This window comes from Dromiciops gliroides, chromosome 3 (genome assembly GCF_019393635.1).
Source record: "Dromiciops gliroides isolate mDroGli1 chromosome 3, mDroGli1.pri, whole genome shotgun sequence".
NCBI lineage: Eukaryota > Metazoa > Chordata > Mammalia > Microbiotheria > Microbiotheriidae > Dromiciops > Dromiciops gliroides.
The window spans coordinates 239,819,669-239,837,890 of NC_057863.1; the positions used below are offsets into that span (position 1 = coordinate 239,819,669).

Below are 18,222 nucleotides of genomic sequence, written 5' to 3' on the forward strand. Positions count from 1 at the left end.
CATGTTTTAGGATGGATAACTTTAGGGAAGATTCCCATCGATTTCCTGTGGATTTTTGTTATCTCAATCAAAGTGAACAAGATCACTATTATACTGCTATATATTGTAACCAGGAATAAATTTTAAGGATTTCATAGGAATAGTCATGACTACAGATATATATGTGTATACATATATACAGATATATGTATATTTTCACACACAGGGACGCATATGCTTATTTCATTGTTCTAATGCTCTCCAATGAGGAATCTCCTACAAATTCAAATCAGAATTCCTTTGCAGTTTATACTCTTAGAGAATTTTCTGAGGCTTTAAAAGGTTGAATGACTGGCCCAATCAAGTGAAGAAGTCACTAAGCATTTAAGTTTTGTTTTTGTTTTGTTATGTTTTATACAAGGCAATGAGGGTTAAGTGACTTGCCCAGGGTCACACAGCTAATAAGTGTCAAGTGTTTGAGGCCGGATTTGAACTCAGGTCCTCCTGAATCCAGGGCTGGTGATCTATCCACTGTACCACCTAGCTGCCCCCAAGCATTTAAGTTCTTACTATGCACCAGGCACTGTGCTGGGTGCTAGGAATATAAATACAAACACAAAGAAAGACAGTTCCTGCCCTCAAGGAACTTATATTTTAATGAGAGAAGAAATCCAGAGAGTCATAAGTGGAGCATACAGGAATAAAGAACTGACTGGCCTGGAAACTTCCTTTAACAAGGAAGTCCTGGGAGGAACCTGACAGTCAAAGTAAGAATCTGTATGGGTCAAGTGTACTTCCAGGGCAAGAAGTCCAGGAGTGGATTGAATTTTCAGGTTGAAGAAGCTCCTATATCATGATAAGTCTGGGAAGTCAGGGGTAGAGCATGTAAAACAAGCTGTCAGGAACTGGATTTGAATCCAGGCCTTCCTGACTCTAAGATCAGCTCTGTATCCATTATACTATGCTGTCTCTCATATTGCATACAAGAAATCTATAGACTATATATGTTGTTCTTTTTTTTTAATTTGCCAGTTCTTCAGGATCTATAAACCATTATCAATGTCAATACTTTTCATGATGTCAGGAATGGTATAATTAATTATCATCACCATAAGCTTAATGTCCACACCCCATATTTTCAGACATGTATATGTGATCCACACACATATTGAAAAAAGTTTTGGGATCATATTCTTCAATAGCTGAAGTTCTCTTGACCCTAAGCCACCACTTTTTCTCCCATATATTGTAATGAGTGCATCCCAGGACATACAATTCCAAACCCTTCTAGTTCTACCTTAAGTGCCCCCTGCCCCTGCACTTGACAAGACTGGAGTAGTTGTTCCCTTTCTGTCACACCCCAAGCCAGGGAAGGCTCAGGGAACAGAAGGCTTATCATACTGTGGTTTTCCTGCTCAAGGGAGGCCTAGAAACCACTGTACAAAGGTGACGGAGCACCTAGTTTTCATGGTTCAGGAGGAGTGTGCCTTGGGTCCCTCTATTTTTGTGAGACTGACACAGACAGACAAGAGGGAACAAAGAGAGAGTAATGGAAGTGGGCACAATTAGGGCCCCTTCTGTTCCTTTTTTAAATTTTTAAAAGTTTTATTGAAGTATTTTCTTTTTACATTATATACACAGACTATTCCCACAAAGTAAAATAGTTAAGTAAAATTAATAATACAGTGATTTCAACTGAAAGTGAATGTAAAAGGAGCAGCTAGGTGGCGCAGTGGATACCCTGGATTCAGGAGGACATGAGTTCAAATCCAGCCTCAGACCCTTGACACTTACTAGCTGTGTGACCCTGGGCAAGTCACTTAACCCCCATTGCCCCGCAAAAACCTCAAACAAACAAAATAAATGTCATGGAAAAAAAAAAAGAAAGTGAATGTAATATTTCACATGTATATTACACACACACACACAGAGATATCTCTAAAAAAATAACAAAAATCTGTTTTCTCTCCCTCCTACCTCCACCGCATTGTAAAAGACAAGAAAAACAAATTTCTTGTAACAGATATGCAAACAAAACAAATTCCCTATTGTTCCTGTTCTCCAACTCCCAGCACTCCACCTTTTAAAAGTAAGGCGAATCTTTCTCCCAACCCCATCTGACATACTGGAAATTATTGGAAGCCGTTGCCTGGAAGTCCTTAAGTGGAGCCAAAAGCCTAATAAATGCCAATACTGAAGCTGAGCAAGGCAAAACATTGTTTTGAGTGTGTTTCAGTAAAAGTAAACAGTGCCATTAGATCTTTTTTTCCCCTGGTTTGATTAGGGGAAAGGTTTAGAAAGCAATATGATGTAGGTAACCAGAAAGAGAAGCAAGGGCCTAAGGACATAATGCAACTGAGAGAAGAGAAAGGGACAAGAGGAAAGTGGGAAAACCAAGCACAAACTTTACTAAAGGGGCATTGTGCCAGCCCTGTTTATCTTCCTCTGTGTGATAATAATTGCATTAAGAGCTATCCCATGTCATAAGTTGTAGGTATATTGGCAAAAACTATTACAAGTGAGAAGTTTGAACCAAATTAGAGTTATGACTATTTAATATGCTAGGCCCTTGCAACATTTTGTTAACCAAATATGCCAGTTAAATTGCTAAGAAAGGGTTCTTTTCTCTGAAAGGGATGCAATTTGTATCAGAAAATAATCCCTGTGCAGAATTGCAAAGAACAAGCACAACCCCAAAGAAGAAATATGAGAAAACATCTCACACACACACATGCATGCACACATGTGCACGCGCACACACACACACACACTCCTTAGCAGAGGTAGAAAGTCCAGGATTGTCAAACATTATCAATATGCCCTAGGACTCAGGACCATCTGCAGGTATTCCTCACTCATGAAGAGTGATAACTTGATGCTCAATGCCTGTGTGGAGAAGAGTGTGGGAAATGAGAAAGCCAAGTTCTTCTTGCTTTCAGGGTTGAGGGGGGACACTCATGGTTCCTAATTCTTTTCAAGGAGGGGTCCCTGGAGGAAAAGAACGACTTTGGGAAGAAGCCAACATGGTCAAGGCATTGGCTCCTTTTTAAGGATGACTTTGTGTTGATTGTGCTTTGTAATGTAGTCATCATGGTAAAAGGAAAAGGATGTTGGGAGTAGTCCAAGGGCTAAGGTTTGGCAAGAAATTAGTGGTAATAGGTCTAGGGACTACCTATAGCAAAGCATCTTACTATTGGGTCGAGGATGGAGAAGGAGGAAAGAGAATTCAGAATCTAGGGTAATGACTTGAAAAAGTACTGAGGGGAGGAAAAGGGGAGTAGGAAATGGAAGTCTCAGTGAGGACAAAGAATGGGTTTACCTGAGGTGAAACATAGGGAAAAGTTGAATGAGAAGGTTATGGTTAGGGGAATGTCTTGATTTCTAATTAGGGACACAATACATATCTGAATAATTGTGAGATCTAGTGTGTGACCATTCCTATATGTGGCTGAAGAATGAAGAAGTAAATCATAAAATTTAAAGAGGCTAAGGAATTGGGAGAGTAGGGAATTTGCAGAAGAATCTAGGTGAATCTACATGAATATTAAAATCTCTTAGCATAGGGAGGATCACACAACCCTATTCTCTAAGTAGATGATTTTGCCTCTTTTCTAAGAGGCATGTATTGTGACCTCTCTTTGTCCTACTTCTTAAAACCCTTCTAAATCTTTATCTAACTGTTCTTCCTTTGCATCAGTTTCTAAGGTGATGGCATTTTTTTTTTGTTCTTGTTAAGGCCAAGCCTTCAGCTTGTATCCTTGATCCTACCCCTTCCCATAGTTTGCCTAATCAGTAATTACTTCTCTTTCTCTCATCTTCAAGCTCTCACTTTCTCCTAACTCTGATACTATCTACAAACACTCCTAGGTCTTCCTCATTTAAAACACACACACACACACACACACACACACACACACACAAAATGACAACAGCAACAACAAACCTTCACCCTGTTATTCCCTCAAGCTACAAGATTAAATTTCTTCCTTTTCACTGAGGGGTAAAAGGCACCATTTCTTAAAGGATACAGAAAAGAGTAGATTGAAACAGAGACATTAGAAAGAATTTGTCTACGCCTGCTGCTAGCCCTTCCTCACCAGCCACCTATTTCTCAGTTATAATTGGATTTCTGACCCCAACATATTTTGAAACTGCCCTCTCCAATAATATCAGTGATTTGTTTCTTTACCTGCTAAAGCCAATGACCTCTTCTCAGCTCTCATCCTTTCTGACTTCACCTGTCCTTTCCTTTTCCCTCTTTTACCATTCCCTTCCCCTCTTTTCCCCACTTTCACTCTCCCATTTCTTTCCATTAATTCTGCTGAGGCACATAGGATTACTTGTTATGCCCACTGAGAATAGATAAGCATGGTTCATCAGAGATTTTGTGGCCCCACAAAAATGATATATGGATCAAAAAAAGCTTGAGAAATTCTGCCCTCAAAGGATCTAGCTGACTAAGCATTCATGTGCTTCTAACAAATTAAATGGCTGTGAAAAATAATTTGGGAAAAGGCTACTCTGCCAGTGCTTTTAAAATTATTATTAATTGGAAAATCTTGGTGCAGTGGCAGCTTTAGTGCTAAAGCAAATTAAACATTCATGATTCTGTGGGCTTTTTCTGTATGAGGTGCCCAAGACTTGCAGGGTTTTGAAAGAACTCACCATGCTGATACTGAACTGAACATTGATCCGACATGATGCAAAGCAGAATGCCAAAATGAGAGCATTTTCAAAAAGGATCGTGGTTTTAATTATTTTTCCTTTGATTTATTTACTGATTGAATCATATTTGAAAAAAAAACAAAAGGAAGGGATTGTAAGCCATTAGAGGAAGCAGATGTTGCACCCTTTAAAAATCAAAGCAGTCCATTTGGATGCCATCTTGTATTGGGGTGAAGCGGAGGCTTATTTTCATACTTAGACTGCTGAATTAAACATGACAGCTTTGAATATATTCCAGCATTTAAATCTACCATAACATGGAATGAATTATGTTAATTCCATTTAAAATAAATATCTGCTATATGAACAATTCTTAGTATCAATTTAGATGTTCATTCCAAAGATTTGGTGTGAGGAGTGGGGGAGTCTGGGAAGAAGAAAACATTGTTAATATTACATTCCAAAAAGAATATGTCACAAAAAGAAATGACTGGGTTCTATTCTCTATGTTCTTTATTCTTTTAAGAAGATTGTATTTAGATATTCATTACAATGTCTAGGTTACCTGAAATATTCTGCAGTGGATGCGCTTGTCCATACTCTCAAAGAAAGCCCCTATCTCCAGTGGGTGTTACATGCAATTCTTTGAGTGTTAGACAGGACCTACCTTATGAACAGGCAACTGCCTATTCATACTTATATACTGTCCTTTGAAGGGGATTTGACTCAGATCTCTTTTCCAGAAATAGTTCCCTTAGTACAATCTTAGCTCGTTAATTTCACTGTTTAAAAAAAAAACACTTTTAAGAAGACTTAAAGACTCTTAAATCTTGAATGCTTTTTTAGTCTTCTAGAGTTTCCCATTAAAATATAACTTTCCTGGGGACAGCTAGGTGGTACAGTGGATAAAGCACTGGGACTGGATTCAAGAGGACCTGAGTTCAAATCTGAACTCAGACACTTGATTGACATTTACTAGCTGTGTGACCCTAGGCAAGTCACTTAACCCTCATAGCTCTGCCCCCAAAAAAATGTAAATGTCCATGATTGAAATATCACCTTAAACATTGTCAATGGACACTATTGTGTAGATTGTTGTTAGGCAGATAATAAAGGTGTTTTGTGAGGAAAGAGACACAGGAAGAGGAAAGGAGAATAATCTAAGAAGGGGGAGAACAAGGAAAAGAATAGAGGACAAGTGCCAAAGATGAAGATTGCTTTTATAATCATTTTGCTTAAAATAGCTCCTGGAAAGAGACCCTAAATTCAAGGTTCAGACCTAGCGAGATGATGAGACTTTCCTGTTCATTTTCCCCATCATTTAGAAGCATATATTTTCTAAATGGGAGCTTTTTTTTTGCAAGACAGTGCCCCCCCACACCAAAAAATTACATATCTGAAGAATTTTTCAAGGTCCTTGGTCTCATGAAAAGTACAGGAACACAAAATCTGAGCATCATTTTTTTTTTATCAGGGGGTTATATTCCTTCAGGCTTTCATGGTGTCTGGCTTTAAGCCCACTATTGACTGCAGAATTAATAATTAAGAATTGTATTGTAAGCACTAACTCTTGAAAGGAAGGTACATGAAGAAAGCAGAAACCTAAGGATGAAGTCTTTGTCTTCCCTCATATAGACCTTGCCTACTCCTATGGTCTACTATGTTTTTGTTAGTTTCCTTCTTCCCTCAAAAATCTATATCCTTTGAGGCTTAGGTGGGGGCAGGGTCCAAGGCCAAGCTTGCATTTAATTTTATATTAGTTCTTGGTTTTCAGAAACCTTGGACTTAGGTCTCTGGGAAGATATTCTTATCTGCACACTTATCAGAGACCATGAATGATTTTCCATATGAACACTTTTATCTATGGCCCTTTAACTTGTGGTCAGGAAAGGTTCCCTCGTTCTTAGAAATATGACTGATAATTAACAAAAGACCTTTAATATATATTGAATGTATGTATATGTGTTATTTATATATATATGTGAATATGTACTACATACATGTGAGTGTATGTATATGTCTATATATTGTGATATATGTGTGTGCATGTGTGTATTATAATTAAAGGAAAGTTAGCATGGAACAGGTAAAGAACTGATCTCAAAGCCAAGAAGAACTGGACTGAAATCCTGTATCTGATACATGCTGTCTATAAATCCGTCAACAGCTATTTACAAAGAACTTACTGTCTGCCAAGCACTCTGCTTGAGCATTTGAGGATACAAAGAAATTCTGTGTGACCTTGGGCAAATCACTTACAATCTCAGTGTTTTAGGCAACACTTAAAGTTTCAGGGAAGATGCTGCTCTTTGTTGGTTGAGGCACTTTTTTTCACCTTTAAGTTTATTACAGCAGTGAACCCACAGGTTCAGTCTCTATTTTTATATGTATGTATGCCCACTATTCTCACTGATGCTGTGTGAATTTGTGGTAGAGTGTGTCTTAGGTTGGGGGAAGGAGTGTTTTGTTACTACCATTCATGAAATTCCATTTCAGTAAAAAACAAAAACAAAAACTATACATACAGATAATTGTGTTCTTTGGCTAACTTTTAGATGTAAACATGTATCTGGGAGCTTATGAGCTATATAGTTTAGGAATTATAGAATACCTTGAAACCAGGGTAGATGTTCTCTTAGGGGACCCAGCCCACAAATGCAAATTAAGGAGAGAGTACCCTAGAGAAGATGCTACTCAATTATTTTTCTTAACTTAAATCTAGGTTAGGAAATGCTTGCATGCCTACAAAAGACCTAGCATACAAAAACTTCACTATATTAATTAGCAGCAAATCTATTTATCTGCTTTTTTAATTACTAGTATAATATTTCTTCAGGCAAATGGGAACTTATAGGTTTGTTTTTCTTATAATTTGAGCTAGGCTAGTTTAATAGAAAATCAAAGAAGAGATATTAACAAAAGAAAAGTACAGAAATTCTTATGCATTGGTAGGTTTGGTTTAACATATATACGAATTGAAGGATCTAAACTAATCTTGATTTGCAAAGTTATGATGATACTAAAAAAGTACTTTCTCCCTGCTCCCAACCCAAGAAAATCCCTTGGATAGGAGAAAGAGAGCATTTGGTAAGTCTCTATTTTCAGAAAAATAACTTCTGCATTATTTGGAAATCCAAAGGTTGTTTTCACTCATTTAAAAACAAAACAGTGGGGGCAGCAAGGTGGTGCAGTGGATTAAGTAGAAGTGTGTACCTACATTATCATAACTTTACAAATTGGTATAAAGAACTCCCAGTGAGGAAATTCCCTTTATCTTGACCCCTGTTCTACAATTTATAGTAGAGTTGCCTAGGTAACAAAGAAGTCAAGTGACTTGCCCAAGCATGGGGCAAAAAACATTTGTAATAGAATGGTCAGGAGTCAGAAAAAACCTGGACTAGAGAGAAATGAAACTTCCCTAACTAACCTAATGTTGAGAATGAATCCTGGCACAATCTGGCAACTTTTTCTGGCATTTTGAAGGTAAAAGAAATGTATCTTTTCAGAATTAATTGTGGCTTCCTTAAATGTAATTGAGCCCATATATTGGTGAGGAAAAGATGCCTGCTTCAAGGTAATATATTTATTGAAGAGAAAATATTACAAGTATTAAATGAGAGCTTCCAAAAAGTTCAATTTGAGTCTCTGAAAGAGGATAATTCACCTCCCATGTACCTGCTTTGCTTTCACCCCAATCCCAGAAATATTTTACTTCCAAGAGAAAGCAGCATGTTTTACTCACCTTATACCCCTCAGAAACGTGGGTCCAGTAACAGGAAAGGAAATTGAATGGCATTTTAGCTTGAGTATCCCTTTCATAGAAATCTTATCAAAGTCTGGTACTGTGTGTATTACAGATATTTTTGGAAGGTAGAGATAAAGTATTTATAAGGAAGAAAAATCCTCTTATTGATACAACTATAAAAATGTAGCATTTACACCATAGCTGTCCAGTGGCATTATGAGATTAAAGAAAGAGAGCCTTGCTGGTTTCTATTTTTAAATTTATTCCAGTTCAATTTTAAGTTCTTGAGTAAAATTTTTAGAGAAAATTATAATATCCATTTTAGAGTTTATTTTTATTGAGAGAAGATTAAACTTTAAATCTCTCTGCTTCCCTTGTTAAAGTCGATCAATCAAGTAATCAACAAATATTTTTTTAAATTATGTACCTTTCACTATCCTAGACACTGGAGATACAAGTACAAGAACAATCACTACTCTCCATAAACTTAATTTCAGAAGATAGTGCTTGAGCTACTTCTTTAAAGGAAGAGAGGGACTCTCTCTGAGACATAGGTTAAGGAGGGAATTTGTTCCAGTTACTAGAGCAAACAGAATAAATTAATCTCTCTAGTTCTTAGATTATTTAATGTTGACAAGAAGCATGCTACTTGCAATTTTGTATTTTGTTGAGAAGATTTGCATATTCATTGCAAAAGCTAAAATTCTGACTATAGCATGCGTAACTCCATCCTGCTCATATAAATAAAGTGAATTCTTCAAATATAGCAAATCTGTTTTCTTAAGTTATCAAGAAAAGTCTCCTGAGCTTGTCAACTTGTCTTCTCCAATGTCCTTATGCCTCTTTTTCTGACAGGATGGCTTCAACCACTTTCTTCCCGTCTGTAGCATAGATTGGACATTGGAGTGAGTCCAATGTTCTTTCCCAGAGACTATATTGTTTGGATTATGAAAAACCAGTCATTTCATTAGGCTCAATCCCACCCCTTCCATCAAAACAGAATCAGTTCAATTCAATAAGTAATTTTTATGCACCTACTATCTGTTTGTATTAAGCAAAAAGACAAAAATGAAAAAATCTCTGCCCTTAATGGACTTGTATTCTACTGGATCACAAATTCCCCACATTTCATGAATTATTTCATGAATTTCAGTGGCTAAAACAGTTATCCTGGCAGCCGAATTTCTGGTGATTTCCTTTTCTTTTTAAACTTAGATAGGCTGGTCTTTGAAGGTCAGAGATCCATCGTTGACCTGTACTTTAAATCTTTGCATCTTAGTATGACTTCCTAGAGAAGACTTCCTCTTCTGTTAAAAATCCAATAAAGAACCATCTTCTTCATCATACAATGAGACATCAGAATAAGACTTTAGAGAAGGAAGAGACTCCTAGTCCATAACAACATGTTTTCCTGGACCCAGCCTTTCTGGTAACAGGCTCTGTTCAAGTTACTCCTTTCTTGTTCCTGGTTCTTCATTCTACTCCTTTGCTGTATACATCTTTCCCACCCCAACCCTCACCCATTATCACAATCTTCCTTTCTAGAAGCTTCTAAATCCTTTGTAACTTGGTTAAGCAAAGAATTTCTGCCCTTGATATTATAGGTGAGAAACTAATCATATGTACCTAAGAGTCCTTTCCAGTATAACAGAGAGTCGACATATACTCTAGTACCATGAAGAAAGAAAGGAAGTGAATGAATGAATGAAATGCATATATTAAGCATTAAAAAGGCACAAATCATTGTGTTAAATGCTGGAAAAACAAACAGAAAAGCATAGACAAACTGATCCCAAGGAACTGCTCTTCCTCCTCCTCCTCCTCCTCCTCCTCCTCCTCCTCCTCCTCCTCCTCCTCCTCCTCCTCCTCCTCCTCCTCCTCCTCCTCCTCCTCCTCCTCCTCCTCCTCCTCCTCCTCCTCCTCCTCCTCCTCCTCCTCCTCCTCCTCCTCCTCCTCCTCCTCCTCCTTCTCTCTTCTTCTTCTTCTTCTTCTTCTTCTTCTTCTTCTTCTTCTTCTTCTTCTTCTTCTTGTTCTTCTTCTTCTTCTCCTTCTTCTTCTTCTTCTTCTTCTTCTTCTTCTTCTTCTTCTTCTTCTTCTTCTTCCAATGGTTAAGTGATTTGTCCAGAGTCACACAGCTAGTGTCAAGTGTCTGAGGCTGGATTTGAACTCAGGTTGTCCTGAATCCAGGGCTGGTGCTTTATCCACTGCACCACCTAGCTGCCCCCTGGAGCTCTTCTAATGATGGAGAAAATACCTATTGGACATTTTAGCTACAAGCTATGTGGAAAGGTACCAAGGTCTTTAGGATAAAGCAGCAAAGCAGATCATAAAGTATCTTCTTTAATGTCATTACCACGGATAAAATAATATGTTGAACCATTTGAGCATGCCAACAGCTTGAGTGGTAAGAACATTCTTTTTAGTGTCTTCAGTAGCACTTTTGAGGGTGCAGGACTATAGCAGTTGCAGGAATGGTTGCTTATAGTAGTTTCCTGCAGGGACTGCTGTGAGGACTGGTCTGGAAGCAGCACAGGTTGTCTGAGGTATGATGCTATTCCCAGGACTCATAGTCTTACCTGCTGATTGGTGGCAGTTAATTAGCAGTTGGTATTGGTGGTGTCAGAAATCTTGAACTCAAGGGATCCAGCAGCAGCAGGCTGGGATTACAGGTTGGACATGCCTGGCCTCAAAGAACTTCCATTCCAATGGGAGTGAGAACACATGACTAAATTCCTCATATGAAATAAAATGTGGCTGTATTAAAAGGCCAATTACCTGGAGTATTATTAGTAGGCTTGCTTTTTCTATGAACATCTCTAGGTTTCCTAAAAGCATCTATGCTGGGTATGACAAATTAGAATTAAAAAACACAGTATAGTAGAGGTATAAGTAATGGTCCTAAAACAATCTTTTGCAGTATTCGGTGAGGGGATTAGAGATGGGGAATAGATAGTTTTCAAATTCTAATATATTCTTATTTTCCAGCAAGATATTTCTAATTTTTTTTAATTTTACCTTTCAACTTGATGGACAATTACAAGCGGTAAAAAAGGTGAATTCGCAATTGTAACTTGCCATGTTATATTCAAAGCAGGACCTTTTTGATGTCTTGATATTTCATCTCATTGAAAAATGTTGTTAGTTTAAATAGGCTGAGCACTCATCTGCTTCAAGTGAAATTAATAAGCTTTTCTCCTTAATAAAGAGTTGTAAAAATTGATAATTACACTAGGGATTTTAAAATTCTTTGTTTGCTTACTGGAATGTATTAACCCAACATGTGAGAAACATACCACTGGGAGATTTATTAATGTATGCATATGCTCCAGAGAAAACTAACATTAATAATGATGCTTTCACCAAAGAACTTCTTATCACAGGCTACCAGCCCTGCATCAGAACCATAAATTTATTTAAAAAACAACTGTATTATTAGTTAATTGCTAGACCACAAGTAAGAAGACATGGATTCCTATCCTGACTTAGCCCTTAACCATGGGGACCTATGGCAACTCACTTAATCTCTCTGGGTCTGTTTTATCATTTCTCAAATGAAGAGACTTGCCTTTAAAGACCCTCCCAGTTCCAAGAATCTATGGTTTTTATTCTATCATCCAGTCTAGCATCTTGGTTGTTTACTAGTGCTATTGTGACCAATACTCTGAAAGTTGACCATTTTCATCTTTAGTTTTTTGTTGTTTTTTTTCCCCTCCCACAGACTCCAGATGAAGGGGCAATCACATCTATCTATGCAGCGGTTGCACCAGAGCTAGAAGGAGTTGGTGGGCGTTACCTTTGTCATGAGAAAATCATTAAATCTTCTAATGTAACCTATGATGAGGACCTACAGAAGAAGCTCTGGGCAGAAAGTTGCAAGATGGTCGGAATACCTAATGTGATCAACAAAGTCATCTCAACCTAATTGTCTCCTCTTTGGAATCGAGTAAATCTCCATAGTCTCATGTATTTCAAACACAGTGTATGCTGACCCTGTAAAATTGTATTTTTCATATGGACCTTGTGGCTTTGCCCTAAAGATTAATGAGTGCCACTCTGCCAATAAGTCCCCTGATTTCTTCAATTTTTAATGTATTTTTAATTTTGTCATGGTGGCTACAGCCACTCCATCCTTGCCTGCCCATCCTGTGCAATTCTTGTCAATGTTCTCCAATAAATCTGCAGATCTACCAAGGGATCCATGGTTGGGGGGAGGGAGGGAAACATTCCATCCACTGTGCTAGGTGCCTTCCTCTAGTTCTCTTGCCAATGCATGAAAACCAGAGTGGGAGAAAGAATCCTCACACGGAACTGGGTAGGATCTGATACCCAAGCCAATAACATATTTTGTATTCATAATGTTTCAAGTTGTCATTAAATAATCTGTAATAACAAGTCTCTGATATAGGTGTGTGATTTATTTTTCTCTTGGTCATCTCAAAGGAAGAGATTGATTTGCCTCATGAATAATAGGGTAATGGTGAGATGGGTCATCTGAACATCTATCTTAGATACATTTTAATAAGGATAGATCTTGTTTGGACTGTTGGGAAGCTTACAATTTTTATTAGCACTTTCTCTTTTGTTTTGTTTTGTTTTACTCAAATAATAAGTGACCATTGTGCCTATAGGCATGACTTTGACCAAATACACACAATTTCCATTGGCTGTGGGTTTCTACACTAGAGAACTATGTGAGGCCAACTCCATTATGTTGCTTTACTCAAGAAGTACAGTAAAGGTTTTCTTGTGGCTTCCTAACTGCCAAGAGCCATTGTGCAACCAGTGTAGTACTAGGATGTTACTGAGAACTAGAGTTCTTAGCTAAGAACATGCTCTTAGGAAGCACATCTGACACAGGATAAACCTCATTCATTCTTTTTTCTTTTGTTAAAAATTAACATGCATTTATTTTTCTTTCTTTCCCACCCCAATTAATCCTCCCACTGGAAAAAAGAAAGAAAGGGAAAGGGAAAAAGAAAACAAAGGGGAAAGGGAGGGAAGAAAGGGAAAGGAAAGGATGTTGTTCCCAGGGAAAATAAGGGAAGGAAAAGAAAGAGAAGGGAAGGGGGAAAGAGAAAGGAATAGAAGTAAAGAAGAGAAAGGGATTGAAAAGAAAAAGAGAAGGGCAAGGAAAGGGGGGGGGAGGAAGGGAAGGGAAGAGCAAGGAAGAGATGTACTTCCTTCTTACCTCCACCTCTTGGAATCCCCTCATTCCCTTCAAAGCTCAGTTCAAGTACCACCTTCTACATGAAGCCTTTCCTGAGCCCCAGACAGGTATTTGTGACTCCCTGAAAAAAAATCATTTTGTATCTCTCTTGTGTATAATTTGTATATACTTTCATATGCTCATGTTGTTTCCTCTGATAAAACCTAAGCTACCTGAGAGCAGGGACTACAAATTGTTCACGGGTAGACTGAGTCAATATAATGACAATACTGTCTAAATTAATTTACTTATTAATTGCAACACAATAAAATTACCAAAGGAATTTTTAAAATCTTTTTAGTCTAACATTTCACACTGTATACCAAGATAAACTCTAAATGGATATAATTTAAGCATAAATAGTGATATCATAAATGAATTAGAGAAAAAATAAGTAAGTTAATAAATGAATGAATGAATGAATAAATACATGCATACATACATACATACATACATACATACATAAATAAATTAGAGGAGCAAGAAAGAAATTACCTTTCAGATCTCTGGATATGGGAAGAATTCCTGACCAAACAAGGAATAGAGAAGATCACAGAACTTAAATGGATAATTTTGATCACATAAAAAATAAGTTTTTGCACAAACATATTAACATATTTCCCTTCCCTTCTTTCTCTTTCCTCCCTTTCCCTTCCCTCCCTTTTTGTTTCTTTTCCTTTTTTCCCCTTTCTTTTTCAAATATAGCTCTAATTTAATGCTCATAGCTACTCTGAATAGTAGGTGCTATTATCTTCATCATACACATGAGGAAACTGAGGCTGAGAAAGGTTAAGTGACTTGCCTAAGAGTCATATAACTAGTAAGCCTTTTTGGCAGGATTTGAACTTGTCATCCAAATTATAGGTCCAGCATTACATCTACTACCTTTATAGTTTAAAGCCTCATTTCTTTTTTTTTTTTTAATAGTATTGTGGGGTGGAGCCAAGATGGCTGATAGAAGCCAGCGAGTTGCCTGAACTCTCCCTCAGTTCCCTCAAAAAGAATATTAAATCAAGCCTCTGGACAGATTCTGAAACTACAGAACTTGCAAAGAGACAGTCAGGCACAGTCTTCCTACCTGAGATAATTTAGAAGACTTCAGGAAAGGTCAGTCTCACTCAGGTAACAGGGAGGCATGGCGCACCGCATCACAGTGCAGCATGGAGGGGGTTGGGGCAAGTCAGCAGAGAGCTGTAGGCCACAGCCAAGCAACTGAGGCCCCTGGATCCTGGCTCAACAAGCTGGTGGCACAGCAGGCCAGTGGTGAGACCCACCAGCACCAGCTGAGAGGGCAGGCTACCAGCTACAGGGCCACCTATAATACAGGCATGACCAGGCCTGATCATCCCAGCACACCAGGAGCAAGTGCAAGGATCAAGCACAGGGTGGTGAAAAATCCACAAGCCATGGTGGCCTCAGCATAGAAAGCCAGTGACACAGCCTCTATACCCCAGCAAAAGAAGCTTGAAACAGGGACCCTGGTGCCCCCTGAGCAGACCTCAACTTTAAAAATAAAAATAAGCTGCAATATGAATAAGAACCAAAAAAGAGCATTTACCATTGAGAATTTCTGTGTTGACAGGGAAGAAGCAAACACAAATTCAGATGAGGACAATACTCTCAAATTTCCTACATGTAAAGCCTTAAGAGAGAAGATTAATTGCTCTCAAGTACAAAAAGCCTTCTTGGAAGAGCACAAAAAGGATTTTAAAAACCAATTGAGAGAGGTAGAAGAAAAAATGGGGAGAGAAATGAAAGCAACGCAAGAATATTATGAAAAAAGAATCAGCAGCTTGGAAAAGGAAGCACAAAGATTGAAGAAAACAGTTCCTTTAAAAAATCATTTGGCCAAATGGAAAAAAAGGTGCATAATCTCACTGAAGAAAACAAAGCCTTAAAAATTAAAATTGGACAGTTGGAAGATAATGACTCCATGAGACACCAGGAATCAGTCAAACAGAATCAAAAGAATGAAAAAATAGAAGAAAATGTGAAATACCTCATTGGAAAGACAACTGACCTGGAAAACAGATCCCAAAGAGACAATTTGAGAATTATTGGACTGCCTGAAATTCATGATCAGAAAAAGAGTCTAAACACTGTGAGTAAGATTTTCCCCACCCCTTATTTATAAGAGATTTAATATGGTTAAAAGTGATTTAATTATGATAATCAGCATATTAACTGAAAATTGTGATTTATTATATTTAGATATATTATTTTAACTGTATTAATAGATTAAGTCTCTCTTCTTACTACTTAATAATGTCAGTTGATACTTTCCAATGCCAAGCATTAAGTAATATCACAAGATACAATAGTCAGCAATACTATGTTTTAGAAACCACAAGTGTTATTTTTGACTCAAGGGAGTCATACAGCTCACTCATGATATACTTGATTAGAAGTGGTCATGCAGCAGAATTATGACCCTGTTGCCACAAGAAGTATGATATGAGTAATGGAAAAAGTTGACATTTGTCATGTAGGCAGTTCCTCTATTTTCCTGAGAAGATGCTTTAATCTTAGATACCTTTGGATTACGATTATACAGAAGCACCCAAGCTCTGGAAGGGATATAAAAACCCATTGATTTTGTAACTCAGGGTCTTTTGGCAGGTTCACCCCTGCTGGAGGCCAGCTTTGTTGTGAGATAGACCTTCTCTCAATAAACCTATTTTCTATGGCTTGGAGACTTTGTTGTTTCTTTTTCCTGTCAGACTTAGAAATTTTCCTGACAACACCATATTCCAGGAAATTATCAAGGAGAATTGACCTGATGTTATAGAATCAGAGGATAAAATAATCGTTGAAAGAATCCACTGACAACCTTCTGAAAGAAACCCCAAAAGGAAAACTCCAAGGAATATTGTAGCCAAATTCCAGAATTATCAGGGAAGGAGAAAATACTCCAAGCAGCCAGAAAGAAGCAATTTAAATATCATGAAGCTACAGTCAGGATTGCTCAGGACCTGGAAGCTTCAACATTAAAGTATCACAAGGCTTGGAATATGATATTCCTGAAGGCAAAGGAGCTTGGATTGCAACCAAGAATCTATTACCCAGCAAAACTGATCATTCTCTTCCAGGGAAAAAGATGGACATTCAATGAAATAGGGGATTTTCAAGGTTTCCTGAAGAAAGACCAGAACTGAATAGAAAATTAGATCTTAATATACAAGACTCAAGAGAATTTTACAAAGGTAAACAGGGGGAAAATTTTTATCCAATAAGTTAAATTGTTTACATGCCTACATGGGAAGCTAATACTTATAACTCTTGAGAACTATATATGTATTTGAGCAGACAGAAGAATTATACACAGAGGGTATAAATATAAACTCTCTTTGATGTGATTATATAAAGAAATTTAAGGGGTTAAAAAGGGAGTTTATGTGGAGAAGAGGAAAGGGGAGGTAGAATGCGGTGAATTACATCATATGAAGAGGTGAATAAAACTATTACAATAGAGGGAAAGATGGGAGGGGTGAACATTGTTTCAACCCTACTCTCACTAGATTTGACTGAAATAGGGAATAACATACATTTATTTGGATAAAGAAACTTAGCTTATTCTTTAGGGAAGTAAAAGGCTAAGGGAAAAGGGGGGGACTGATAGAAGGGAAGGCAGAAACAAGGGAGAAAAGGGTAAAGAAAAGAGGGTGGTGATAAAAGGGAGGACAGATTGGGGAAGCAGGGGTAAGAAGCAAAATGTGGGTGAGGAGGAATAGGGTGAAAGAAGGGGAAAAAGTACAAAGGGGGCAAATAGAATGGAGGGGAATAGACAGCTAGTAATAATAATGGTGAATGGGAATGGGATGAACTCTGATATAAAAGAGAAGCAAATAGCAGAGTGGATTAAAAACCAGAATCCTGCAATATGCTGTTTACAAGAAACACATTTGAAGCAGAGAGATACACAGAGAGTAAAGGTAAAAGGTTGGAACAGAATATATTATGCTTCAGCTAAAGTAAAAAAAAAATCAGGGGTAGCAATCCTTAGCTCAGACAAAGTAAAGGCAAAAATAAATCTAATTAAAAGAGATAAGGAAGGAAACTACATCTTGCTAAAAGGTACTATAGATAATGAAGTAATATCAATACTAAACATGTACGTGCCAAGTGGTATAGCATCCAAATTCTTAGAGAAGTTAAATTAGTTAGAAGAGGAAACAGAGAGCAAAACTATACTAGTGGGGGATCTGAATCTTCACCTCCCAGAATTAGATAAATCTAGCCACAAAATAAATAATAAAGAAGTTAAAGAGGTGAATAGAATGTTAGAAAAGTTAGACATGATAGATGTCTGGAGAAAATTGAATGGGTATAGAAAGGAATGTACCCTTTTCTCAGGAGTGTATGGCACATATTCAAAAATTGACCATGTATTAGGGCACAAAAACCTCATAATCAAATGTAGAAAGGCAGAAATAGTAAATGCATCCTTCTCAGATCATGATGCAATAAAAATTAAATGTAATAGGGGCAGCTAGGTGGCACAGTGGATAGAGCACCAGTCCTGGATTCAGGAGGACATGAGTTCAAATCCAACCTCAGTCACTTGACATACTTACTAGCTGTGTGACCCTGGGCAAGTTACTTAACCCCAATTGCCTCACCAAAAAAA

General features: G+C 37.6%; 1 protein-coding gene across 2 annotated transcripts in view; it reads left to right on the forward strand.

Moving 5' to 3' along the window:
- The window catches only part of DHRSX (dehydrogenase/reductase X-linked), a 485,177-nt gene extending 472,396 nt beyond the window's left edge, over nucleotides 1-12,781 (forward strand). For both annotated transcript variants that reach the window (XM_043992090.1, XM_043992088.1), the window contains one exon: nucleotides 12,108-12,781. In XM_043992090.1, the coding sequence (XP_043848025.1) occupies nucleotides 12,108-12,311 (204 nt within the window). In that variant the 3' untranslated portion in view covers nucleotides 12,312-12,781. The remainder of the gene's footprint in view (nucleotides 1-12,107) is intronic.
- Nucleotides 12,782-18,222: the final 5,441 nt, after the last annotated feature.